The sequence below is a fragment of the Pelodiscus sinensis genome, chromosome 5 (genome assembly GCF_052426305.1).
Source record: "Pelodiscus sinensis isolate ZL-2025 chromosome 5, ASM5242630v1, whole genome shotgun sequence".
NCBI lineage: Eukaryota > Metazoa > Chordata > Testudines > Trionychidae > Pelodiscus > Pelodiscus sinensis.
The window spans coordinates 93492566-93520080 of record NC_143056.1 but is presented as its reverse complement, the minus strand read 5'-3'; the positions used below and the strand labels follow the sequence as shown (position 1 = coordinate 93520080).

The 27515-nt window shown below is 40.9% G+C and overlaps 1 protein-coding gene and 1 pseudogene across 2 annotated transcripts in view; one reads left to right on the top strand and one right to left on the bottom strand.

The window, feature by feature from the left end:
* The window catches only part of LUZP2 (leucine zipper protein 2), a 446738-nt gene that overhangs the window by 176513 nt on the left and 242710 nt on the right, over nucleotides 1–27515 (bottom strand). For both annotated transcript variants that reach the window (XM_014573955.4, XM_075927755.2), the window contains 2 exons: nucleotides 11250–11367; nucleotides 5580–5650 (listed from right to left, as the gene is read on the bottom strand). In XM_014573955.4, coding sequence (XP_014429441.1) covers nucleotides 5580–5650; nucleotides 11250–11367 — 189 coding nt within the window. The remainder of the gene's footprint in view (nucleotides 1–5579; nucleotides 5651–11249; nucleotides 11368–27515) is intronic.
* Nucleotides 18707–19916, top strand: LOC102447212 (peroxiredoxin-4-like; annotated as a pseudogene).

The window sequence follows — 27515 nt, the reverse complement described above, 5'->3', positions numbered from 1 at the left end:
GAACAGAAGGGCAGCAACACTTTCCCATTTAGTGTGGCCTCAGGCTCTTGGAAAAGAAAACATGAGGTCCTCCTTTAGGTAAATTGTGAGGAGGAAACTAGCAGAATGATTTACAACAAGGTACGTTTCTATGCTGAAAAACTGCTTATCAGAGGGAAAGTGTTTGGATTTATTCTTAGATATACAATCTCTGGGAAAGGTATATCTCATAGCAGGTGCTCAGCATTCATTACATTAATTATAAGCCAATTTTCAGTCACTGGCATATTGTCAATATGGATTTCTAGACTTCTGTAACATTTCTGGGATCTAAATCCCAGTGAGTCTGTAATTATGAATCATTCGATTACTCACAATACTGGATTTCATGGTATTTTCTTGAAGTGTATTACAAAAGCCCAGACTGAAAACAAAAAGGAAAAAACTGAAAAATCCCATCTGTTTTCCAGCACACTGCATGTATCATAGTCTGCGTCTGAGTGGGTCCACTGAAGCATACTGTCCTACACTCAGTACATGTTTCCCTTAGAAAGACAACTGACAATTTAGTTGGATAGATAGACAGATTTCAGATGGTATTTTGTGCAGGGGAATGCGAGGAATGAAATGCTGTCTTCACCCAATTTTTGCCCAGAAAGACTTATTCCTTATTCTCATCTGCAAACAATAAGGCTATATTTGCTAAAAAGCTTATTAATAAATTTAATTCACTGATGCTATTACTTCATGGAAGCTGCATGATTGTCAAACCCCATCACAGAAATAGAATTATAGGCAAAGGATTTGTGATGCAACCTTCATGTACAGGGTAAATTATAAATCTGAGCATTTAGAGTGAATTCTAAAATATTTCTGTAAATTATGTGGCTATGTCCTTTTGTGTACCCAAAATCCTTTGTTTGCATCCACAAAATTGTTAACTACATTCACAATGAGGCAATGGCAATTCAGTTTGCTGATCTGCATTCACAGAAAGAGATGAAATCACAAGTGTTTTTGGCATGTTTCAGAGACAATTTGCAATTTTGAACTGTTGAACAATCACAGACTGAACTTGCACCATCATTTTACCATCTCATTAGGTTTCAAGGACATTACAGAATTATTAATTTATTGCAAAGTACATGCTACTTTTCACGTGTTGATCACTGCTTAATATCATCATTACAAATTATTGATATAAGAATACTTAGCAAATACAATGGTTAGGATTGGAATTTCAAGACAATCTACTATAGGCAGTCCCCGAGTTACGCGAATCCGACTTACGTCGGATCCGCAGTTACGAATGGGGATTTCTCGCCCCAGAGAACTAGAGCAGCGGGTCGCCTGGTCCCGCCGCCCGCCTTCTCCGGGGCGAGAAAAGCTGCTCCCCGTCTCCCTGGTCTTCTGGCTCCGCCAGCAGACCAGGGAGACAGGAGCAAAGCGGCGGAGCACCGGGAGCCGGACCCACGGCTGCTTCCAGATCAGCTGGAAGCGGCGCGGGTCCTGCCGGGTGCTCCGCCTCTTTGTTCAGCGTCTCCCTGGTCTGCAGACCAGGGAGACGCTGAGCAGAGCGGCGGAGGACCCTGGCTGGACCCGCAGCGCTTTCAGCTGATCTGGAAGCCGCGGGTCCGCCTGGGTCCTCCGTGGCTTTGCTCTGCGTCTCCCTGGTCTGCAGACCAGGGAGACGCTGAGCAAAGCCGCGGAGGACCCGGGCCCGACTGCGGCGCTGATCTGGAAGCGCCACGGTTCGGCCCGGGTCCTCCGCAGCTTTGCTCCACGTCTCCCTGGTCTGCTGGGGGGGGGGGGGGACGCAGCTAGTTCCCCCCCAGCAGACCAGGGAGACGTGGAGCAAAGCCGGGGGCCTGTGGTAGAGCAGGTGGGGCACTGCCGGTTGGTCCCGCAGCACCGCTCCTTGGCGCTACTGGACCAACCCGGCAGCACCCCAGCTGCTCTGCCCCAGGCGTCCTGATTCAGCTGCTGATCAGTTTCAGCAGTGGCTGAATCAGGATGCCTGGGGCAGAGCAGCTGGGGTGCTGCTGGGTTGGTCCAGAAGCTCCGAGGAGCGGCCGCGCTACTGGACCAATCCAGCAGCATCCGAGCTGCTCTGCCCCAGGCGTCCCAAACTCAGCCGCTGCTGAAACTGACCAGCGGCTGACTACAGGAAGCCCGAGGCAGAGTTGCTCTGCCCTGGGTTTCTTGGAATCAGCTGCTGATCAGTTTCAGCAGCAGCTGACTTGGGGACGCCTGGTGTTCTTACCTTGAATCTGTATGTAAGTGGAACTGGTGTCCAGATTCAGCGGCTGTTGAAACTGATCAGTTTCAGCAGCGGCTGATGCCAGTTCCGACTTACACACAGATTCAACTTAAGAACAAACCTACAGTCCCTATCTTGTACGTAACCCGGGGACTGCCTGTATATGAAAAACTGGAGGATAAAAAATTGTGTCTGATTTGGTAAAACATGGTTACCAATGGTGAATAGTGGTATTTTAATTTGCCCAATTGTATAGCTATTTCCATGTTTAAAGATCTTTAAAAATGTTAATTAACTAAACTAGGGCCCTACTAAACACATGGCCAGAAAAAATGCACCACAGATTGTAAACTCTGGTCTCCCTCCTTGAAATGTTGTCTTTTGAGTGCTTTTACCCAGCATTTCTCAAACTGAAGGTCCTGGCCCAAAAGAGAGTTGCAGGGCTGGGGTTCACAAGGTTATTTTAGAGAGAGATATGGTATCATCATCCTTACTTCTGTGCTGCCTTCAGAGCTGAGCTACCAGAAAGCAGTAGTTGTTGGCCAGGTTCCCAGCTCTGAAGGTAGTGGTCACCAGCAGCAGTGTAGAAATAAGAATGGCAATACCATGTCACCTTTTCTTCTGTGCTGCTGTCTTCAGAGCTAGGACCCCGGAGAGCAGTGACTACTGACTGAGGGATGACCTATGCAGGCAGCAGTGCAGAAGTAAGGATGGCAACACTCAAAAATGGTTTCCTGGCCAGCAGCTACCACTCTCCACCTGCTCAGCTGTGAAGGTAGTGATACTGCCAGCAGCAGCACAGAAGTAAAGGCAGCAGTATAGCAACTCTCCCTAGAATGACCTTGTGACTTTCCTCCCTCCCCCAAGTCCTTTTTTGGATTGCAACTCCTACAATTATAACACTGAAGTTTCAGATTTAAAATAGCTGAAATCATGACATTTAAGATTTATAAAATTATAGGATTGCGAAATTGATCAAAACAGACTGTGAATTTAGTAGAGCCAAACGTATAGCCTTTTAATTTTAATTGTGTAGCTTATTTCGAGTGTATTTCAAAATATTTTATTTTGTAATTTGGTGCTGTCTACACAGTGCCAAATTACAAAATAACTCACTATTCCAAAATTCCCATTAACTCTCGTGGAACAAGGGTTACCAGGACGTCAGAATAAGCCACCCGTTATTTCAAAATCTATTTTGAAATCTGTTTTGAAATAACGGGCTGTTTAATACACATGGAATAGCTTTTTCAGGATACTTCCAGTATGCAGTGCAGATGTACCCTTAATGAGAGCCCAAGCAGGTTAAAATGTTCCCCTACCGATTTCTGTGTTTTACCATTTTTGATGTCTGACGTGTCCATTTATCCTTGGTCATAGAGACTGTCCAGCTTGGCCAATATACATAGCAGAGGAGCATTGCTGGCACATGATGGCATAGATCACATTAGAAGATGTGCAGTTGTATGAACCCCAGATGCTGTGGCTTATGTGGGTAGGTCCTATGAGGGTGTTGATGAGTGGATAGATGTAAGGGGACTGTTACCCGTTACTAAAACTCTGTGGGAGTTTTTGGTTTGCCAAAACTTCGCAGTATCTGAAGGGGAAGAGTTCATGAGACTGACTGACCCCAGAGACAATGGAAAGCAGCCAACACTCCAGCTCAGCCTGATTGACAGGTTGGACAGGCCAGTGAGGACAGTGAGAGGCCAGGCCCCGTCCTCCCTGTGAGCTGGGATTGTTCTGGCTCTCTCTCTGAACAAACAAGCTGTGTGCAGAAGAGGTCCTGCAAAGACAGAGAGCTGAGAGACAGCCCAAGCAAAGCAAGCTGTATGCTGAGGGACAGTTTTTGCAGCAGCTGAGCCAGACACAGACCCTGAGTTGAGCAGCAGACTGGCAGTGCTCAGAGAGCCAAAAGGAACAGAGAAGCAATGCAAGAAGCTAGAGACTGGCCACACAGCACAGCCTGCAGCTGGATGTGGTGAGCAGCTGGGAACTGCAGAGTGTGGGGAGAGGCTCTGGACTGGGAGAGGGGTCTGGCCACTTAGAGCTTGAGGCTGTGTGGGCACTGCCAGAGCAAGCGTGTCCAGCCTGCAGCCCCCCCTGCAGCACATCCAAGGCCTCTAAGGGGCCTCTAAGGAAGAGACTGTGGACTGTCCTTACACTCTGCAGGCTGCTGTTTTGATGTCCCTGTGCTACAGAGCAGGGCTGTGTGTTCTCGTTTAACCATTCTCGTCTTTTTCTTATTCTTTTCTCTTTAATCAGTTGATGTTTAATAAATTGTATTTGCTTTGAACCTTATGAAGTGATCACTGGGCCAAGAAGGCCTGCAGTGTGAAGAGAGCACCTTGGAGTGGGGACACCCTAACTCCTGCCCCTAGTGACTACAAGGTCAGGGATTAAGCCCCAGGAAACCTGGGCCCAGCCTTGTTGGGGTTTCAAGGGCTCTGCTACTCAGGAGAGTGGAGGGGGAGCCCTCAGGATCAGGGAGCCGTGGTGTAAAGTAAGTGGGAGCGGGGACTCAGATCCTTTCGCTGGTTCATTTCACCGGGGTGTATAGAAGCCAGGAAAGTTCCCCACAATAGCGGGATCATTCCCCCGCTTACATAGAGTTGCAGGGGTAGGTTCCTGGGTGAGGGTGTCTAAGGAGTGATGTGTGGCTGCTGGAAGAAATTTGCTTCAGGTAAAGGAGTTGTCTGTAGGCAAGGACTGACCTGTCTCTCAAGGCTATGAGAGAGCGAGGGATCGTTTTTTCAGGATAGATCATAGATTATCAATGATGGACTGGAGTGGGTCAAGCTGGGGGGATGCAGGTGATAACTAACAGTGTTCTGTTATTTTCCTTGTTTGGCCTGTCTTGAAGAAGCAGACAATTGCAGAGAGTCATACAACTGGGTATCTAATTTGAGATGCTTTAAAGATCACTGCACCCACTGAAAATCAGGCCCTTTCATGGTGCCTGAAGAAGGCAATCAATTCACTATTCACTTTCAAAAAATTAAGTGCAGAACTCTGTTGACTTGAATAAGTAAGGACACATCTCTGAGCTAACCTTGAAAAACAAACCCAATTTCCTTGATGCATGTCTATTTCTAATGCCATCCCTTGTGAATATTATTATTAAGCAACTATCAAGTGAAGTGGGCCACAGATCAGCAGTATTTCAGGTTTGACAGAAACAGTCCTGCATTGTTCCTCTTTCCTGCTGTTAGACAGTCATGGCTGATAGCTAGTAGACATGACTATTGTGCTGTGCTTACTGGTTAAAGGGAACAATTGAATTACATGGTCTTAAGAGTTTTCCATCTGTTAACAGCAAAGAAAGGAAGTAGCTTCTTACCTTTGCTTTTGGCCTAGTTCCAGAAGTTTCTGCACATCACTTTTGGCAGATGCCTCATCATTTTTCAAAGACTAGAAAAAAAGGGTAATGGGAGAATTATCAAGGAAATCTTTTATTTTATTTATCTCTGAGAAGATTAATGATAACCTTTTACAAAATGTTCTCACTGAAGAACACATTTTACTCTCAGTTAAAAAAAAACAGAAATAGTTGGACTCTATTAACACAGTGAATCAACACTTGCTGCAGCACACAGAACTTTTCTGGATGAAACATTAAAGCAGAACTGATCTAACAGAGTGTATAAATTTCAATATGTTCCTCTACTTCTAGCCATTTGCTGTATATATCCACTGGAGCAGTAGAGTTCTTTGCATACTTCTGGTTTCTGAAGCATTAAATTCAAAACACACAAAAAAAGAAATTTTCCTGAGTCCTACCTTTAACTTTTTTTTCCATTCAGTTTGATGAGAATATAGCAAAATCTAAAGTAACTTCATATTTAAAAAGAGGGGAAGCACATTTCCCACACAAACTTTAGAGAAAGAAATTCTGCAATAAAAAAGAGCAGTAGAGGATGACAGGATAATACAGACTGATATACCATATGGCAGACTGCTGCTCATAGAAAGTAGCATTGCCAGTGAATGGAATACAGGCGCTATACTCCCCTCAAAGGGAACAGATTGGGCCTGGGGGTAGTTTGAGGAGATAATTTCCCAGAATTGTTTCCTCAACTGGTTAATGCAAGAGGTGGTCCTGTTGGAAGTTATAAATGCCTTATTCCTGAAAGAGGTTTCAAATAAAATGCAGCTCTCAGCAAGGCAGTGAAAGTGTCAAAATAAGCAATGTAGCTGATAACCAATCTGAATTATTCTCACTTTTTTTTTCACTATGCCAAGAAACTCCCTCATGAAGAAACTGCTGCCCTGTCATGTGAAGATTTGGTGACTGAGGCTGCCAAAAAATCCAGGACAAGACTGGATACCCCCTTACTCAAATGGAAGGTATATCTTCAGGCCTGGCCTTACCATGAGGCGAACTGAGGCGGCTGCCTCAGGTGCCAGACTGTGGGGGGGCTCCACTAGGACCCAGAGTGTAGAAAATTGTGTCTGCTGCTGGTGCATATGTATTCTCTGTGCTCTAGATGCACAGAGATGGTGGAGTGCTGTGCTGGAGGAAGGAGGGTACAAAAGACAAAACAGGCAGGCAGGCAGGAGAAAAGGTGAGAGGGAATAACAGAAAGCAGCAGGAGCTGCAGGGAGAGAGAGGAGGAAGAGCCTATTATGTACCTCTCTAGTACCCTCAGGAGCCTGGACTGATTAACACCAGCTTCTCAGGGAGCTTCCTATTTCCTGCTGCTTCCCTGAACCCACTTGAAACAGGCAGTCAACTGAAGTAGTAGGAGCCAGTTAGGCCCTTAAGACGCTGGTATCTTCCCTCACTCAGGCCCTGCTACCAGCCTGCTTATCTGTCCCCTTCAACTGAGTACTGAGAGCCACTATAGCTGGCACAGAACAGCAATCATGAGTGAAAGAAGAAAACGCCCCTCTGGGGCAGCATTCAGAAAAAGCAAGCAAGCAAAGGAAGCTTTTCTATCTAAGCAGGAAGGAGCTCTCCTGAGATACATAGACACAAATGTTCATGGTGAGCCTTCCAGCCCCAGTGAGGATGAGAGTGGTGAGGAGATGCCTGATCTTCCAGTTACTCAGAGTGCAGATGACCTAGCAGCTACTGCAGAATCCTTATCTCCATCTCAAATGGATGTAACCATGCACATTCCTGAAGAAAAGTGTAGATCAGAGAAGAGTGTGGTGGAGGCGCAAGAAACAGCTGCTTCTGAGTTTAGTTCCTTAAGTCTAGATGATCCAAGAGTGTGGACCCACTTGAGCAGTAGCCTGAGGGACTTCCTTGTACTGCATGGGCCACAGCAAGTGAAAAACTTCATGTTCCCTAAAGACAAATGAAAATAGAAGTTTCCATACAACACATTACTGGTATAAAATCCCCAATGGTGACAAAGTGGAGAGTCCATGGCTTATGTACTCAAAAATCTAGAATGCTGCATACTGTTTTTGTTGCAAACTCTTCCAGTCTAATGTTCCAGCCACATTGGGTTCTACAGGAACAAAGGACTGGAAAAATCTGGCATGCCATGAGAAGGCAACTAATCACCAGAGAGCATTCCATAGGTGGAAAGAGCTTGAGATGAGACTAAGGTTAAAGGCCACCATAGATAATAATTAATGGAGATTGCTTATTTCCTAGAACTGGAAGGGACCTTGAAAGGTTATTGAGTCCAGTCCCCTGTCTTCACAGCAGGACCAAGTACCATCCCTGACAAATTTTTGCCCCAAATGGCCTCCACAAAGATTGAATTCACAACCCTGGGTTTAGCAGGCCAATGCTCAAACCACTGAGCTATCCCCCCTTGATGGACAGCATCAAGAGAATATTGCATTAGTTTCTTTACTGGCAAAATGTTTTGAAAAGGATCATTGCCATTGTGAGAATGCTTGCTACCCAAAACCTAGCACTGCGTGGCACTTCAGATCAGCTGTATGTGCCAAAAAATGGAAATTTCCTTAAAACTGTGGAGCTGATGGCTCAGGTTGATGCTGTACTCCAGGAGCATCTAAGAAGAGTCACCATCCAAGAAATGTACACGCACCACTACCTTGGAAGAGCAATTCAAAATGAGATCATATCGTTACCAGCAACAAAAGTCAAACAGAAGTTTGTGGCAGATCTGAAGTCAGCAAGATATTACTCTGTTATTCTGAACCGCACACTTGACATCAGCCATACAGAACAAATGAATTTAATGGTGCATTTTGTAACAACAACAGAACCTAGTGAAAATGTCCCTGCAATGGTGACTGTCAGAGAGCATTTTCTAGAATTTATTGACACTGATGATACTACAGGAGCTGGTATGACAAATGTGCTTCTTAAAAAGCTGGAAGATACAGGAATTGTGATAGCTGACATAAGAGGTCAGGGCCAATGATAATGGTGCCAACATGAGAGGAAAGAACAGAGGAGTGCAGACACTGATCAAAGAATTAAACCCTCGAGCATTTTTTGTCCCATGCAGTTCTCATTCATTGAACTTGGTGGTCAGTGATGCAGCATCAGCTTCTAGTGAGGCTGCTGAATTTTTTAATGTAATTCAAAGCATCTATGTATTTTTCTCTGCATCAACTCATCAATGGCAAATTTTGAAGCAACATCTGGGAACATCCTCTTTGACACTGAAACCACTGAGTGCCACATGATGGGAAAGTCGAGTGGAGGCGAGAAAGCCTATCAAGCACCAAATTGGGAAGATAGATGATGCCATAGTTGCCATTATGGAGGATAATGCTATGACAGGAACTGTTCATGGGAGAACAGTGGCGGAGGGAAATGTAATCACCAGACACATACATAACTTCAAATTTCTGTGTGGCTTAGTGTTGTGGCATGACGTACTGTTTGAAATAAATGTTGTAAGCAAGAGACTCCAAGGTGTTGACCTTGATATATCTGGAGCAATGGAACAACTAGACAAAGCAAAGTCATACCTACAGTCTTACTGGTCAGATGAGGGATTTCAAAATGTTCTGAAGAGTGCACAGAAGTTGGCAGAGGAACTTCACACTGAAGCTATTTCCCCGCCCATTCAAGAATACAAGATTCACCAAAGAAGATGACATTTTGATTACGAGGCCCAGGATAATCCCATTAGAGACCCCAAACAACAATTCAAAGTTGAATTCTTTAACCAAGTGCTAGATTGTTCAATGTAGTCAGTTGAAGAATGTTTCATGCAGCTCAAGGAACACAGCAGTATATTTGGGATGTTGTGTGATATTCCAAAACTCCTCACTATACCTGAAGAAGACCTACACCAGCAATGCAGGGCACTAGAGACAGTGTTGACACATGATGACATGCACAATATTGATGTGAGTGATTTAGGTGATGAACTGAAAGCCCATCAAGATACATTTCAGCAGGATCAACTCCAAAGGCAGTTCCGGAATATATGAGCACAAATAAGATGACCACCTTCTTTCCAAATGCTTTTGTTGCACTGTTCTAACATTTCCTGTAACAGTTGCCAGTGGAGAACGCAGCTTCTCCAGGCTGAAGTTAATAAAAACACATCTATGCTCCACAATGACACAGGAGAGGCTGGTCGGCCTTGCAACCATCTCAATAGAGCATGAGCTGGCCCAAACTGTGGGACTGTGTCTACACTGGGCCACTTATTCCGGAAAATCAGCCACTTTTCCAGAATAAGCTGCGAACTGTCTACACTGGCCCTTGAATTTCCGGAAAAGCAACGACGCTCTACTGTACAAAATCAGCTGCTATTCCGAAAAAGCTACGCTGCTCCCACTCGGGCATAAGTCCTTATTCCGGAACACTATTCTGGAAAAGGGCCAGTGTAGACAGCCCAGTAGTCTTTTCCGGAAAAAAGCCCCGATCGCGAAAATGACGATCGGGGCTCTTTTCCGGAAAAGCGCGTCTACATTGGCCACAGATGCTTTTCCGGAAAAAGGGCTTTTCCGGAAAAGCAGCCTGCCAATGTAGACGCTCTTTTTCCGGAAATACTTATAACGAAAACTATTCTGTTTTAAGCATTTCCGGAAATTCATGCCAATGTAGACACAGCCTGGACCTTCAGGAAGCAGTTCAAATCTTTGCAACCAAGAAGGCACAGAAAACACCACTTTGTTTATTCAAACAGATAAAAAGGCCAGTGTTTACTATGCAGACAAGAAAAGTTCCATTTGCTGTTCAGGAATTTGAAAGTTAAGTGTTACTTACAATTTGTGAACAAGGCATTTTAAGTTGTTAGTTCTCCTTTATTGGGGTAGGTGGCAGAGCAGTACCATGAGAGGAGTAGAACGGGAAGAAGGCAGAAGTGAGACCTTTCAAAGTTTTGGCCCAAGTGAGGGAGTATGGGGGTGTCATTTGAGCTCCCCGCCTCAGGTGCCAAAATGTTGTGGGCCGGCTCTGTATATCATCACTACAGAGTTATAACTCAATTCAAGTATTGTCCTTATCTTGAGCTCTATCCACTCATCAAGACACTTAAAAGCACCATCGAGCTCCAGTTAATTAAAGTTGATTGGCTCAGCAGGGAAAATAGTCTGCAGCATTATCTAACACTCTGCAGTGTTATTTCAGTGTGTCCTCTCTCACTCAAGCTAGTGTTTACCTTAGTTTACCTTAACAAGTTTTGCTGGCATATCTGTGTCAGCTAGAAAACTGAAAATAATATACTCCCTAGCCAACATAGGACTATTTTTGTAACTGATCACTAATGGTAGTAAGGGGTAGCTCCATGGACTCAATCTATAAAAAAATTATTCTTCTCATAATCCAATGTATTCTGCTCCATAAAGTTTCTCCATTAGCTGCTTCAGTTTTCACAAATGAGACCAAGCATCCAAGGAATTTTTTTTGCATTCATAAACTGCATAATCCACTCATGTATAACATGGCTCATGTTTTCTTCAGATTAAGTAATACTGAAAACTGGCATTCGCAGCATGTAAGACAAGGCTATTAATTACTAATTAGTCTCAAGTTAAAAGAAAATATGCTTATAACAAATTGATACTAATGAACTATGTGAGTGATTGTATATCACAGAAAAGCGAAGGGTAATCTAACCTGGAGGTTTACTTTAATTCCCTCAAGTTCTTTTGATGTCTTCGACAGTTGACGGAGGATATTGCTCCTTTCTTTAAAGATTTCTTTCAGTTGTCTTTCCAGTTCTTCATAACCCTGTCTAACAGAGAAAGCACAGGCAAAGAGTTCTCTCAAAATGTCTTCTCAATTCATTTGTAATCAATGTCTTAGTTCATCCAATTTGTATTAATTATAAGCAGGATCCATTTCTACTACCCTCTTGTAGCCATGTTTAGAAAACATTTTATGAAAAAACAAAATGCTGCATCTACATACACAAATCCTCAAAGCATTGTTTGCACCAGAGTCTATTCACTATTTTAGGCTGGAACAAATGCTCTTGTATTTTATACAGGCTGACCATAAAGGAAATTTTTCCCTGTGAGACATTGTACAGTAGGAATTATTGAATGTTGTTGCGTCATGAATTTTGGGCCATGTTGGTGGGTTTGAGGGGCAGGGATGGGATGTTCCAAAGATATTTGAATTTCCCTGTTGTAGTTTAAACCCCATTTTTTACCCAGTTAGTGATTCAGGCTCAGATCGGAGTTAGGTGCCTAAATGCCTTTGGGAAGTTAGGCTTCAGTTCATAAAAAGAAACAAATGTCTCAATCTAGCAATATTCCAAGACAATTTTAGGGATTTATTCAGAGCCCACTGAAGTTGAGGGTGATCTTTGGGTCTGACCCATGTGGGGCTTCTTAATCTATCAAGAGCACTAGCCATGTTTTGAAAAATATTGGTTATTAGTAATGCACAGATCATCGAAACTTCCTGAAGGATGAAAGGAAAAAATAGTGCACTATATAATCAGATTTTGGATACTTGGTTTATCTGAAAGCTTTAATGAAATGTCCTTTTTCCTGCAGTTATCACTTTTTAGAGTATTGATATTGCTTAGTACACTATTACACTGAATTGAAGTTTCATCAAAAGCAAGTATCTTTAGCTTACTTTGCCAACATTTTATAGATGTGACTGTGGGGAAATAGCGTAGAAATGTTTGAACTGCCATCTCTTTAATGAAATTTATAACATCTGTAAATTCTTCTCAATACTGCAAAAACCACTGAGATGTTTTAGTCTACAACACAACATACTGCCTGCCACAGCCATGCTGACAGGTGGTCACTATCCAATTAGTTCTCCAACCTACGTCTTGTTCACTGCCTCCAACTTATGTGCTCAAATAGTTTATTGGTAATAGAACTTTTATCCTCCATTTCTACATATGGATCAATAGCACATAGCATTTCAATTATCTTCATGGGATAAAAACCTCTATGCACTTGTGGGTCTAGATTTAGGGGAAACTGATATTTCCATGTAGACCAGGCATGTCCAAAGTCCGGCCCGCGGGCCAATTGCGGCCCGTGTTCCGGTTTAATATGGCCCCACAGGTAATTTGGCAATATCTATCTTTTATGGCCCCCAACGAATCCATATGTATTGAGATGAATACATTGTAAAATCTCAGTTAATGTCAGTTGGTCTAAATCAGTTATAAATATATTTGGACACAGCATGTATACTTGGTGTTATGTTCCTGTTCATATTTTTTGAACTTAAAAGTTGACAGACAACCTTTATTACCAATAATATGTAATGTACTTTACAATGTTCCTGACATATATTTCAGCTTCCTGGATTTTTTTTTTCATCTGGCCTTCAGATATGAAAGGCAGAGTGATTTAACACCTGTTTAGATTTGTCGTCCATGTGACGAAATGAAAAGTATGCCGTTTGCAATAAACTTTGCATAAAATAGTTAATTTGCATTTGATTTTAATGGTTCAAAGAATGTCAGGCAAAATGGTCGGCCCTCACGCATGTTCACTTCATCAAATCTGGCCCTCTTTGAAAAAAGTTTGGACACCCCTGATGTAGACGAATAGAACAAAACAAATTGTTTTGAAAAGGTATATAAACATGGGGCCAAAAGGGAGTGGATTTATATGGTGCCATGTATCACAGGTATGAAATTATCCTTTATTTCCTATTAAATGAATATCTGCTTCTACTCACTCCTTTGTCCACCCAAATATCTGTTTCACACAACCCTCTACGAAGGGATTACAATTTATTGAGCCACCAATATTCTGTTGTGAACTCAATAAACAAAAAAATAAGAACAAGACAGAGAGGGGAAATTCATAGAGGCTTTGATTTCTATGCTGTTGCATCAGTTCCAGCTCTAATCAATAGTTACTTAGAACATGTAATTTACTGTTTATGTTCAGATACTACAGTATTTATAAAACTAAAAAATGAGGCAGGATAAAACTCGTCAGAGTTGTTACTACCCATTTGGTGGCCAACTCAAGTCAGTTGGAACACCAAATGAGTCACCACAAAAGCCAGTACTTGACTGGCTTGTCTGGCAGGTTACAGATTGAATGACCTTGGAGACGGAAGTACCCTTTCTGTTCCAGGAATAATTCCCTGCTAGGAAAGGGTTAAGCATGTTTGTTGGGCAGCATGGCGTAACCCATCCTTACAACTGCCTGTGCTGTGCTTAATCCAAGAATAAAACAACAAAACAAAAAAATAAAAAGGCTGCCAATCTTTCACAAATGCCAAAATTCACTTGGAAAATTAAAATAAACATGAAAATACCATAATAAAAAGGAAGGTGCTTGAAGCCACATTCACAACAATGGGAGAGCTTGGAACTGTGCCAGTGAGGGAGAGAGACTAGTTTAATTATATGCCAGATGGTACCAATGACAGCAGCCGTGAGAGTGGGAGGTTGACAAGGACATGCTGTAAAGAAGCCCCTATGAAGATGCGTCATTGCTGCTTCAGCTGCGGTGCAGAGAAGGGGAGAATGCACTTTAGTAGCAACAAACCCACAGGGATACAGAGGATGGAGGCAAACAAGTTAGGATATGAAAGAAAGTTGAAGTAAAAAGATTCCCATATTAATACAATAGTTTACTTAGTTGACAGGTTGCTACTGCAGGCAAGTCATGCCTAATCTTCACAGAGAATTTAGTGTAGCTAAACAGATTCCCTGACCAAGGAAATCCAGTGCTGAGATGGGTGGCTAGAAAGACTGAGAAGAGTGATGGACTGGGTTAACGTGCAAAAAGTAATGTGGAAAACCTGAAAGCCTAAGCAGTTGACACATTGTACGCAGCAGAATGTACAAATGAGAGCTGCCAAGACATTTTCAATTGAAAATAGAACTTAAAAACAAAAAGAAAGAAAAAAGTGAAAAGCATCCATGTTGCATGAAATATTTTGTTTTCAATGTCATAGCTGTGTTGGTGCCACGATAGAAAGATGAGGTGGTAGTGTAACCGTACCGGACTCAAACCGGTGTAACAGAATGACACGGATGCCCGAAGGAGGATTTACCAGACCTTTATTAATCAGCGCTGATGGTCGTCCCCTTGAGCTTTACAGCAAAAATGGCGAGGGGCGACCCCGCGCTGCTCTGTGCATAGCTTTTTATCGGAAACATGAATAACAGTTTGATTGGCTTTTGCATTTCATTGGTTAAAGCATTTCATTGGTTAAAGCACAGCAGTACATTATTTTTTAACGTTCACGATTGGTGTTTCGGTAGCTGGGGAGGAGTTCTCTTATCTCATACCTACGTGTGGTTTTACTTCCTCATAGCTATGTTGCTAATCTCTGCCAGTCGCAAGCTAGAGAATGTGAAATATAGCTTCATTCTTGCTTAAGAGGCTAGTGGGCCTCTAACTGCTATTAGGCCAGTTCCTTATCTTTTTCGGGCAAGGGGCAAATTCCACTACAGTAGAGGCAATATCTTTTACTAGTCCAATATCTATTAGTGAAAGAGACAAACTTTCAAGGTTCACAGAGATCTCTTCTTTAGGTCTAGTAGACCTGAAGACTTCTGTGTAGGTCAGACATTGTCTCTTTCAGTAGCAGAAGCTGGTTCAGTAAAAGATATTATCTCACCATCTTGCTTCTTTGAAAAATATTGGCTTTAATTGAAACACCAAGCATCCTAAAAATGAAATATAAATCATCCAAAAAGCAAAAATTGCCATTTGAAAATACCATTATTGGTCTTTTGAGAGCTGTATTTCATGTGGTCTGTAGCTACAAGACTGGTTGGAAATCTTTTCTCTTGGTGGGCTCTGTGAAGCCCCATCAGATGCTAGGCCTTATATCCTTGCTTGTCCGGGAGGGTAAAATTTCACAGTACTTCCACTGTTAGTCCAGGATCTGGATACACCGCCTCAACACCTCATCTATGCTACCTGCTTATTACAGTGCAGGTCCAACTAACACCTGAGTTTCTTTCCTTTTGGAAACCTTAGACAGCAAAATAGCAACCATTTATTAGCAAAAGGAACAACCATTAGATAAAACAATTATAACAGTCTACACACATTTTAGACCCATTTAATGATATTCTTCACTGCTAACTGTGTTGGGCTATGTCTACACTACACTAATGTATCACAAAAGGTAGTAAATTGAGCTCCACAATTTGCGTACCTTTTTCTGATAGTTTTTTTCAGAAGAGGCTTTTCCGAAATTTGGCCTGTCTACATCAGGCCAAACTTTGGAAAAGCCTCCTCTTTCGGAAGAGGCCTTATTCCTCATGGGAGGAGGAAGACAAGGCTTTCAAAAGAGCACATCTGCTCTTCCGCAAAAAAAAGAGGAAGAGCAGACCTGTTCTCTGGATGCAGCAGTGTTTTTCTGGAATACTTCTGATATCCTGGAAAAACCCTGTAGTGCAGACATAGGCTTGGATAGGCTTCCTTCTTTAGTTCCAAGAAAAGTTACATTCTTTTGGGATCCACTCTGGTCTGTGTTTGCCTTTCAGTGATGGCTGTTTCATTGTTTGGAAAATACATTTTGGTGTACAGATCAAAATTCACCACTGAGCACCTTTAGCTTTGTCATAGGTGCTTTCGGCTCCCATTTTTCTCTGTGGGTAGCGGTTCAAAATACATCTTCCATGATGAATTGCAGTGACTCAGCAAGAGGGAAAAGGGGTTGCATCCAGAGAGTGAATCCCACATAGGGAGGAGAATGGAGCTATCAAGAACCCAACATACAACTTCCATGTGTCTCTGCGGTACCATTTCTGGATAGATATTCTCACTTTTCATCAACACTTTTGGTGGAAAATGTGAGGTTTTTTTAATTTCTAAAAAATTGAAATAAAATATCTAGTGGGGGAAAAGCTCTAGTATAAAGGTTATTTCCAACTAGCTCTAGTATAAAGGTTATTTCTCAAGGGTTGAGTCTGTTTTAACTATGATAACTATCATAACGATCATAACCTTGCCACCTAAATGGTTCCCCTGTATTCAGCAAGATATAATTGTATTGCTTTTAGATTAGCTGTAATTTGACCTTCCTCTTAATTTGTAGATTAACCTTTTTTAGTTTAAGCTACTTTCCTTTCTAAACAATTCTTAGGATATCCACAGTGTAAAATATCTGCTGTAGTAAGGAAAACAAACTGCAGACCTTCGGGCTAAAGCAGACCACACCACTCTGTACAGGAAATAGGCCTAACACTACACAACTGAATAGGGTGACCATATTTCCCCATGCTGAATACCTGGTAAAATTACTCATATTCATGCAAGTTCAATGGCAATCAATGAAAACTATGCAGCACAAATGTTCAATTAACATCAAGTTGACTGAGCCCAAAGAAACAGTGTGTAACTGGAGACTTATTTACCTCGTTATCTTTAAGGTTTGTATGGGGAGAGGTGACACACACACACACACACACACACATTCCTATACACTGCTCTCACACAGGGATTGGGAGACTGACCAACCTGAGCCAACCTGCTGGGATAGAGGTGAACAGGAACAGCAAGGAGAGAACAATGAGAGAGTAAGCAAATAAAGGGCCAGTAGATGAGCACCAGAGGTGACTCATGACTGGCCATCCCCTTCCAGCACTCACCAGCCACCCTAGCAAGCAGCGAGTGATAGCTGGAAGTGGGGCAATGAGAGCCTGTTGGCCAAGAGCCGGCATGCAGCAGGAGAAGAGGCTGGCTCTGCATGCTGCAGCTTTGCCTAATCAGCAGTCTTGCACACACACACCCATAATCAGCCACTACACTACTCCTCATTCATTGCTGGTGTGTGGGCAGCTAGTGAACAAGGATCAGGTCAGTAGCTGGGCCCTCCAGCACTGATGGGAGGGGAGACAGCAAATATGGGACAAGTGGTCTATTTTTTAAAAAAAAGCAGGGATACCGTCAGGAGAGCTTAAATATGGGACTTGTCCCTTTAAAAACAGACATCTGATCACCCTATAGCTCTAGTAAGGGAGAGCGTAGTGATCTTTGATTGACTTCACCAGTAAATATAGATTATCATGAACTAGAGTCAGACCACTATGGATTTATGCCGCAATATTAATACTTGGATTTTAATTTCCAAACGCAACAGTGTTTAGATTTGGGGGGCTGGTTCAAGTATCTCTTTAGAAATTAAGGTGACTGAAATCCTAGTTAGTTCACTCTTTGCTGAATGTTAGGGTTCTAGTGGATAAGTGCAAAGAAAAATACATTCCTTTCATTTACATTTTATGCAGACGTACCTACATTTTTGTTACCACTCCTACATGCAACGTTTAACAATTATTTAACAACGTATTAAATATTTGCCCCACTTCAGTGGCAATAGAATCCTTATGTGTAATCATCATCTTGACAAGCTGCACAAACTGCTTCCAATTTTAATTTCTTGATGATCAGCCAGAAGGAAAGGAATTTCTTCTTTCAGCAATTGGTTAGTTTCATTAAGAAGATTATTGTTTGCATTCCTCTAGAAGCATCAGAAACAGCATATTATGCTTGATGATCTCTTCTGGTATCCCTCTGTCATGCCCTTGTTTACAGTGAAACATGCACTAAGAAACACCAGCAGTAGGTTATCTACCTATCTTAAGCAACCTTTTTAAAGAATCCCTAGGAGGTTTCCAGTACCATTTTGTTCAACTTTCAGTTATAGGCCATCTGTACTAGGCCATCAACTGCATGTTCCCTTGGGATGTCATTTAAGGCAAGTTTCACTGTGTTTTCCTGTGTATTCTGATAGTCACTAACTTACATGAATCAAACTCCAGCTAATAACAATAATTAAATATACTATAATTTTTTCTTGCAGGGTTTCTTTCATATAGTAGATCACAAAACACTCCAGAGGAAGAATCAATTTCTCCTCACAATCAACCTTGTGAAGGAAGTCAAAGGGTAAAATTAGTCTTCTTACTCAAGGGACAAGGATGCGTAGTTTTAAATGTTGATTGGCATGGATGTTTGATGGCCAAACATATTTGGGTCTTCACTGGAATGTATTTTTGCCTGCGGAACTAAATATTGACATGGCAGGAAACGAGGAGGAGGAAATAGTCTGGGATTAAGGAACTTCAACAATAATTCCTGAGGCACTCGATACAATTGCTGTTGGATGGCCTTGGAGGCAGTGTGGTACTAGCTGGCACTGTGCTGGGTGCTGGTGGGGCATGGGGCAGCGCAGGAGGCACAGGCAGAGAAGTGCCATTACTCCACAGGGGGGCCAGATGTACCCCAAGGAGGTGGTCCGTGTGCACAGCTCCAACAACTCCCTGCATCTCAACCAGGCCAAGATCTCCAAGTCAGTACCTTATTGGGAAGGCACAGTGGTAACTAATGGGGAGTTTAAAGAGCTGAAATTAACAGATTATCAAGGAAAATATCTTGTTTTTTCTTCTACCCTCTTGATTTCACATTTGTGTGTCCAACTGAAATTATTACCTCCAGTGACAGAATCAAAGAATTCAGAGCAATAAGCACTGAAGTGGTAGCATGTTCTGTTGACACACAATTCACTCACTTAGCATGGATTAATACCTCATGAAAACAAGGAGGACTTGGACAAATGAAGATCCCGCTTCTTTCAGATTTGACATACCAGATTTCTAAGCATTATGGAGTATATCTAGTTGATCAAGGACACCCACCTAGGGCGTGTCTCCACAGCAGGGCTTAACTGGAAATGAGCTGTGCAAACTGAGTTACGTCAGTTGCATAGATTATTTTGAGAAAGCTTATTTCGAGTTTTGGTGCTGACTACACAGCACTTATGTCGAAATAGAGCACTCTTCCTCCAACTTCCCTTATTCCTCATAAAATGAGGGTTACAGGAGTCAGAGTAAGAAGTCCTTCAGCTTGACAGTATTTCAACATTACTTTGAAATAACTGCTGGCTGTGTAGACGTGGACTATGTTATTTCGAAATAATGCTCGTTATTTTGAAATAGTGTTGCTGTGTAGATCTAGCTTCAGAGGCCTTTTCTGAATTGATGATAAGAGGGTCCTTCAACAGATAACAACGAATGATCTTCCTGTCAACAGATCAGTGGATGAAACACTTCATCTAGTACAAGCATTCCAGTACACTGACAAACATGGAGAAGCTTCAGGGGGTAGCCAAGTTAGTTTGTACAAGATAAACTTAAAAATCTACCAGACCATTTGTTGTTTCTTAAGTTTAAACATGGAGAAGTTTTCCCTGCTGGTTGGAAACCTGGCAGTGAAACAATTATCCCAGATCCAGCTGATAAACTGAAGTATTTTATAAACTCATCTGAAGCTTGCTTCTACTAAGCCAGTGGTTTGCACCACGGTGCCCACGGGCGCCATGGTGCCCGCCGGGGCATTTATGTGCACCCGCCAAGTGACCAGGGCCAGCCTGAGCCATTCTTGCACCCTGGGCCCCAGGCACCCAGTGCATGCATGGCCCCCACCCCAGGCGCCCAGCAGCCCCAAAAGGTTGAGGACCACTGTACTAAGCTATATAATGGACATGAGAGCTAAAATTGCAACCTTCTCTCTAAGATCTAATTTGGGGATTCTCTTTGCCATGTCTAACAGACTGATTACTGACTTCCTATCTCCTCAAAACAACAAGGAGTCCTGTGACACCTTAGAGACAAACAGATTTATTAGAGCATAAGCTTTTGTGGGTAAAAACCACTTCATCAGATTAACTGGAGTGGATGTTACTATAATGAGGTTAATCAAGTCAGGATGGAAGTGGCTCACAGTATTTGGTGTGGAGATATGAATATCAAAAGAGGGGAAATTGTGTTTGTGGTGTGTTAAGGAGTTAAAATCCTTATTCAGTCCTAAACTGACAGTGTTGAATTTGCAAATGAACTTGAGTTCAGCTGTCTTCCTTTGTAGTTGGGTTTTGACATTCTTTTGTAGAAGGATAGCTACTTTCAAATCCATTACTGAATGTCCAGGGATGTTAAAGCCTTCCCATGAAGGTTTATGTGTGGTTTGAATTCCAAATTTTACTTGACTGTAGTTGGTCACATAGTAGTGGTTATATTCCCTGATTGGATTAATGCAGCTATTCTCATTTCCAATTAAAGAAAGCACTTATGCTCATGCTTCAGTTTAAACATATACTCAGGGATTTAAACATGTACTTAAATGTCATTGCTGAATAGGCATGCTCTCCTGAATTGGGGCCAAAACACTGTGCTAAGAATCTTTGTAGGAAATGAATGCAAAATTCCTTTTTGACAGTACTAGAGTGTTTGAGATTAACATTTATTTTGGTATATTTGTGGCTGGTGAAACTTGATTCCATTAATGTTCTTGGGAAAGTAAATAGAAAATGAGACCTATTAACCTAATTCAATGAAAAATCCAAATGCATATTTAAAATCTTTTTTGATCATACTATTTGTCCTGCTCTAATAGACACATTTTGATACTTTTTTTGTAATTGGACAAATGAGTAAATATTTGTGTGCTTTAAAAAATGTAACAGGCAAGACCAGTCAGGAAGAAAAGAGAGAAGAAGGAGGAAGCATCTGCAGTGGGAAAAGGCCAATATTTCTTTAAGGACCTTATACAATATGTCTGCACTGTGATACAAAATCTATAGAACTGAGTCTCAGATCCTGGGTCTGCCAATTCAGGCTGCAGGACTGCTAAACTGTAGTATAGTCATTCGGGTTCTGGCTGGAGCACAACTTTGAGACCATCCCCCCATTTCAGTGTCTCATAATCGGAGAGCCAGAAGCAGGAGAAAGGAGAGATTAGCTTTAATCAGATCAGAAGGAAAAGATTGAAGTGTTTTTGAGCCTGACCTCCAAGTTGTGGATGCAGATTGGAAAACCAAGTCCCATTAGAATTGCCTGGGAGGAAACAGCTTGGTTATGATGGTTTTCTTCTGAGTTTTGTTTGTTTGAAAGACTTTGCTGCAAGTCTAGGGGGAGCCAGGCAAAAAAAGCCCATCTGGAACAAGCCTGTTCATGGCTGCAGCCTGCTACACTGCTCATTAACTCCAATCAGACCCAAAGAGTGTCAATACTCTCAACTACCTCTTTCACCTTGCAATATCAGACAGTGCAACTGTGAGGACACAGTGAGCTAATTCCATCTCTCGGTACAAATCTATCATGTTGTACAGAGTTGTACCAGGATTGAATGTAGCCCATTGAATGTCCCATTATTCAAATAAATCTGCATTACCCTCTGCATTATATGCTACACAACTAGAATTATAATGCACAATTCATTTTATCAGGCACTTTTAAAAAGAAATAGGTAGAGTTTTGTACTTATATAAACTTGTCAAGCTCCTTGGTTCTGTTACATACGTAATCACACAGCATGCACATAGATATTTTTTTTAATATGGCATGGAAGTTTCCATTAACAATTCTGAATCTCAATTTATAGCTGATAAAATTAATAGGACAAGTTTGAAGTAATAAAAAAATCACTTTTGTAATGGTCTTGGGAGTACGCAGAATTTATATTAATGAAGACAAACACAGCAATGTCAGTAGGCAATAGTCCAACATTTGGAAGTCATTTGAATTATGGTAATTGAAGTTGTTTAGTTACTGTCCTCGATGTATTGATCTGGGGTCTCTAAAATTCAAGTGTCATAGCATTGCCATGGCATGGCTTCCTCAATACCTTTAAACTTGGCAAAGCTGTTTGCACATTCCATTATTCCTACTGACATGTCTAAAGTATATTTTAAAATTTTTATTGATACAAATTTTCATTAGGTGGTGGAACAGGTTGCTCTGTAAGAAGGAGGTTTGTGTCTCTGGAAAGTACTCTACCTCCGCCTGCAATTTTTTCAAATTTTATAAACTGGGCTATTAGTCTTCAAAAATCAGGTTTGAATTTGCTTCTTAATAAATATCATGTACAATGTTAACAGAAAGGAAAATTGATTTGTAAATCAAAAAGGAAAAACAGAGTCTGTCTTTGAAACAGAAGTTCAATAAATCTTTTTTTTATTTTGTGTAAATATACTACCCTTACTGTAAAGCTGACTTAGAATAAAAAATTGTAATATGAACTTCAGGACATTAAAACAATTGTTGTCTAAGTCCATTTAGGGTTTTATACTGGGAAAATTAAATCAAATTAACTAATTCTCTTTAAATTCACACTTTTATTTAGTTAATTCATATTACCTCTTCTGGTGTCCTCATCCAAGCCCTAAAACTTAGATGGAAAAAAACCTCTTTTTTAATCAAATAGCGTGATTTTTTAAAGAGAATAATCATGTGGTTTATAGCTACATTTCAGGCATCATCTAATCCCATGATTTCTGATTTACAAACCCTACTTGCGCAAATAATATTTTAAAAGTTCTATGCAATATGGCTCCTTTGTATGTAAGAAATCAGCTCCCTGTTCATACAGGGTCATAACTGTTGACATTTTTTAAACATTTGTTATTCAAGCAGAGCCAATAGAGTGGAGTGAACAATCTAGTTAGATGATCGTGAACAGAATTGTTGACTAAACTCTGATTACTTATACTTGAAAGCCGTAGGAATGCACAGATGTCACTGAAGCAATCATTAAAAGGCAGTTAGCTGCAGAAGTTTGTGTGTGAACATAATTTGGCTTGAAGAAATTTGATGTCATGGTAGGCAAGAACAAAAGAAAATAATTCAGGTTCACTTGGAATTCCCAAGCTGATTTGCAGGACTGGGGAAAGACATCTTTGTACTTTAAAGTGAGCACATTTGATAGTGGAAGTTATTGAGATGAAATCTACACAGAACCACATCATGTCATTTTTAGAAGGTCACTTTTCAAAATAAAAAAATGTTTTATGCCTTTTTGAGTTTGTGGAAGGAAAATTATCCATTTTTAATCACATTAAAGAAAGATCAAATAGTCAGAAGTATTGCAAACATTTTCACTAGGTTTTCCCGATTGCAATTATGTCCGAAGTTGACATGAGACATAGAGAAAAAAATAGGGTGTCCCCATTCAGCATAGCATATAAACATATGCTTAGCTATAATTAATGAGAAAAATGTATGCTTAAGCAGTGACCAGAATAAAGTGCTCTCTTAAATCAGCATCATGAATCCTTAATGCTAATGTCACAACTGACATTTCAAACCTTACATTTACTGGATTATTTTAATATGACCTGTGTCTCCTTTTAAATTTCTATGGGCATTTTATTATATTGCCTACTGGTACATTTAATTGCTTTTGGTTAACCATCATGAATTAGACACTAGTAAGGGGGTGCTTTTCCAATTTCTAAGATGCATTTATTAAGAAATTTTGTTTTTCCAGATTTGCATCTTTAACAAATTCGGATTCATCCACTGCCTTGTAACCAGTATAATTGTTTCAGTGCAACTAATCTGATTGATTAGAAGTTTCCAATGCAGAATAAGGATCATCCTAATTATTTTCTAGGTAATAATTTGATTTGTTACATTACATAATTATCCCCCCTTTTAAAAGATTGTTATGTGTGAAACACTCCTGTGTTCACTTGTGACTATCAGCAACCATTTTTTCCAGCAATGAGGACTATAGTAAAAGGCCGAAGTTTTAAAATCTAAGAGATTTAGATACACAATTCCTATTAAAATTAAATGGAAATTGGGCCTCTTAACTCCTTAAGAGGATTTGGAAATCTCATCCTAAATGACCAACCTGATAAAGGGCAAAATATCTTCATATGGGTCAATATGTAAATGCAAGAAGTTTGCAATGCCCATAAATGAGTTAACAGCCATCCAAAAAAAAAAAAAAAAAACCCCACCTCTGTGAAAATATAAACTGTTGGGATATTTACATTTTTTTCTCTAGCTGTTCACACATTAAAGAAGTCACCTAGAGCAATTAATCTGCACTGGCTTCTTAAAGGTGCAATCTTGACAGTGATGCTATAAAGTATCTTTAAAAAGCACCCTGATGGCTACAGCTTTTCCCTCCATTTGAATACAGGCTGATGGGAAAATCTGATCTCATGCACTTAGGGCAAAATGTACTTTTCAGATCTACCGTGCAAGATGTTATCTTTAATATGGAATTTCTGATATATTACATTACCCCTTTCCATACTGCTAAGCTTCATTATTTATATATACACACTGCATCTTCTCTGCTTCCCCCACTGAATGCCTAAATAAGCTCTTAGCCATGACCTCTTTATCTTGCAGCACATGCTCCTTTGGTTTGTAAAAAAAAGTATAGCTATATAATTCTACTTAGATTAACTATCCATGCCTTTTCCAACTGTCTTTTTCCAATATTTCTATCTGTTTCCGATGGTTACAGAATTTAATGTCATTGTTGACGCTGAAATTTTTACATCTAATTGTACAGTTAACATAAATGTACCTGCTGAGGTAATGACATCTGTGAATTTTTTCTCTCTCTCTCTGCCTCAGGAAGCAACTATCACAATTCCACATAAGACTTAAAAATGTCTACTTTAACTGACAAAATGTCAAGCTGTAAAAACTTGTTCCACTGCTTAATAATTTAAAGTTAGTCTAATAAAATGGTGTTCACTGATTAGAGAATCTGTGCTACGAAAAGTGGATGGCAGTTGTAGGAATGGAAGCAGAAAACCTAAAACATTGTAGATGAACAATCCAGAGGAGACAGGAAAAGGTCCAAGTCACAAATACTCTGAGCCTTCACTAGGATTGTGCATGATATAAGAAGGGGGTCTCCAAAGCTCCCTCAGCAGGATGAGCAAAAGCCTTAAAAAGGTTCCATACCCACATCAAGACACAGATTCATCACAAAATATACCATTCAAACTCAGGGTGGTCCACTTCTGTCAGAGACAGGCCACACACTGGACAATCCAAGATGTAAATTAGTATGACAATTCTTTGTTCAGAGCACACTTAGGGCATGTCTACACAGCAGGGCTAAAGCTGAACTAAGATATAAAACTCGAGCTACGTCAATTGCGTATCTTAAGTCGAAATAGCTTATTTTGGTTTTTGGCACTAAGTCCGAGTTAGAGCACTCTTCCTCCGACTTCCCTTACTCCTTGTAAAATGAGGGTTACAGGAGTCAGAGTAAGAAGTCCTCCAGCTCCACACTGTTTTGACATTATGTCGAAGTAATTGCTTACTGTGTAGACACAGACTATGTTATTTCGGAATAACATCAGTTATTCTGAAATAACGCTGCTCTGTAGACATAGCCTTAGATTTTAGGATACCACTGTATCCATAGCTGCACTCTCTTTCACATATTAAATCATGTGTCAAATCTCACTCTGGCTTCAGAGTCCAAATAATCTGCTGTGTTTTGAGGATTTCCACAGGGAGCTCAGGTAAAAATCCTCTTCTAGATTATGGAACTGCTCTCTGGCTACCACTTCAGCCATGAGTTTGCATTGGATCACATGGTCAGTATGTTTCTCTTCTGCTTACAATAGACCTGCATAGTTTTTTCATCACCCTCCAAAAATACTCCAACATGCTGGTACTGAGGTCCATGGACCCTGTGAGTCTACATTTCCTTACCTCTCTACCAGATGCTTGACTGCAGCTGGACACTTTCTTAGAAGAGGAAAGTAGCAAATTAACTTGGATAGGACATAGGTTATTTCATTACTTGATCACAGCCCAGCAGATAATGCTACCTTCTGTCAAAGACAGAATTACTTTTGTAATCTGCAGATTTATAGCCACACAATTTCCAAAGCTCGAGTAAATTGACAGGTCACACCAGTAAACTGATACACATGGGCTCTCTCTCAAAAACCATGGCAGACTGATAACTCTTATAGGAACAGGCATACTGACTAAACCACCGAATTTTGGCACATCAGCATCAACTGTCATTATGGATTCAGTCTCCAGAACCATTTTTAATCTCTTTTTATTAATATAGCATCTGAGAATTGTAGACTCCTCAATTAAAAAAAAAAAGAATAAGTCTAAGAATTTGCATGGGAGTCTGAAAATAATTGCCATTTTTTATATAGTACATAAGGTCATGTATGAGGAGAGAGCTGACAACTCATGAATGGCCTAGCAGAACAATTAAGGTACCTGTTTCATGGGGGCATATAAATCAATGGTTAGAAGAAAGGTGAGTGTTGCTACTCCCACTGTGATTCCTCAACTATTTTAAACTTCCCCATTGTAAAATATGATTGGACTAGGTTTGACGGTACCAGCTAATTTACTGAATGCTTAAAACGCTGTTGTACACTAATTTAAACATTGCTTTTGTTTGGAATTGAATGGAACAATCTGTTCCTTAGAATTGATTCTCTCTCTCTTTTCTGTCACATGCTCTAGTGCTAATATGATTTACCTTGGCTATTATAAAAGAGGATACTCAGCTGAAGAAATTTTTAAAAAACACTGCATTCGATTAAAATATTTCTAGACATTTTTACACACATTTAGAAGTTAGTGACAGAAAAAAAGCTTATCTAAATACCTAGTCCGTCTCCCTGTCAGGGTCAGATTGTTCCCTAATGTATATTTTACGGTGTTTCAGCGATTCAAGTTCCATTGCTTGATACATTATGAAACTTCCACCACTGCCTTTGGGAAATACATCCATGGTCTGCTAGATCTCTGTTAGGAAATATTCAGTGTCCTTCACACACCCACGCGCATACACACACAAAACCCTCCATCTCCCAAATTCAGCCTACGGTTTTTTCTCCTTAATTTTGCAAATTCTTGCCACTAAACCTGACAACCACAATTTTATGGTGGTATTGTCCTTTTCTCCTCCTGTATGGAGCTCTGAATAATACATAAACCATGAACCTTAAAAAAGGACACTATCCAGGTTGACAGGCACCAGATCTGATCTCTCGTTCTGTTTTCTATGAAAACCTGACTCGCTTTTTTTAAACAATTGCATCATTACACAGCTACCCTTATGACAAAATGCAAAGGCTTCAACTGCATTCTGAAAGCCCCTTGTGGCCTGAGGTGGTTCTGCTGCATCCTGCCTG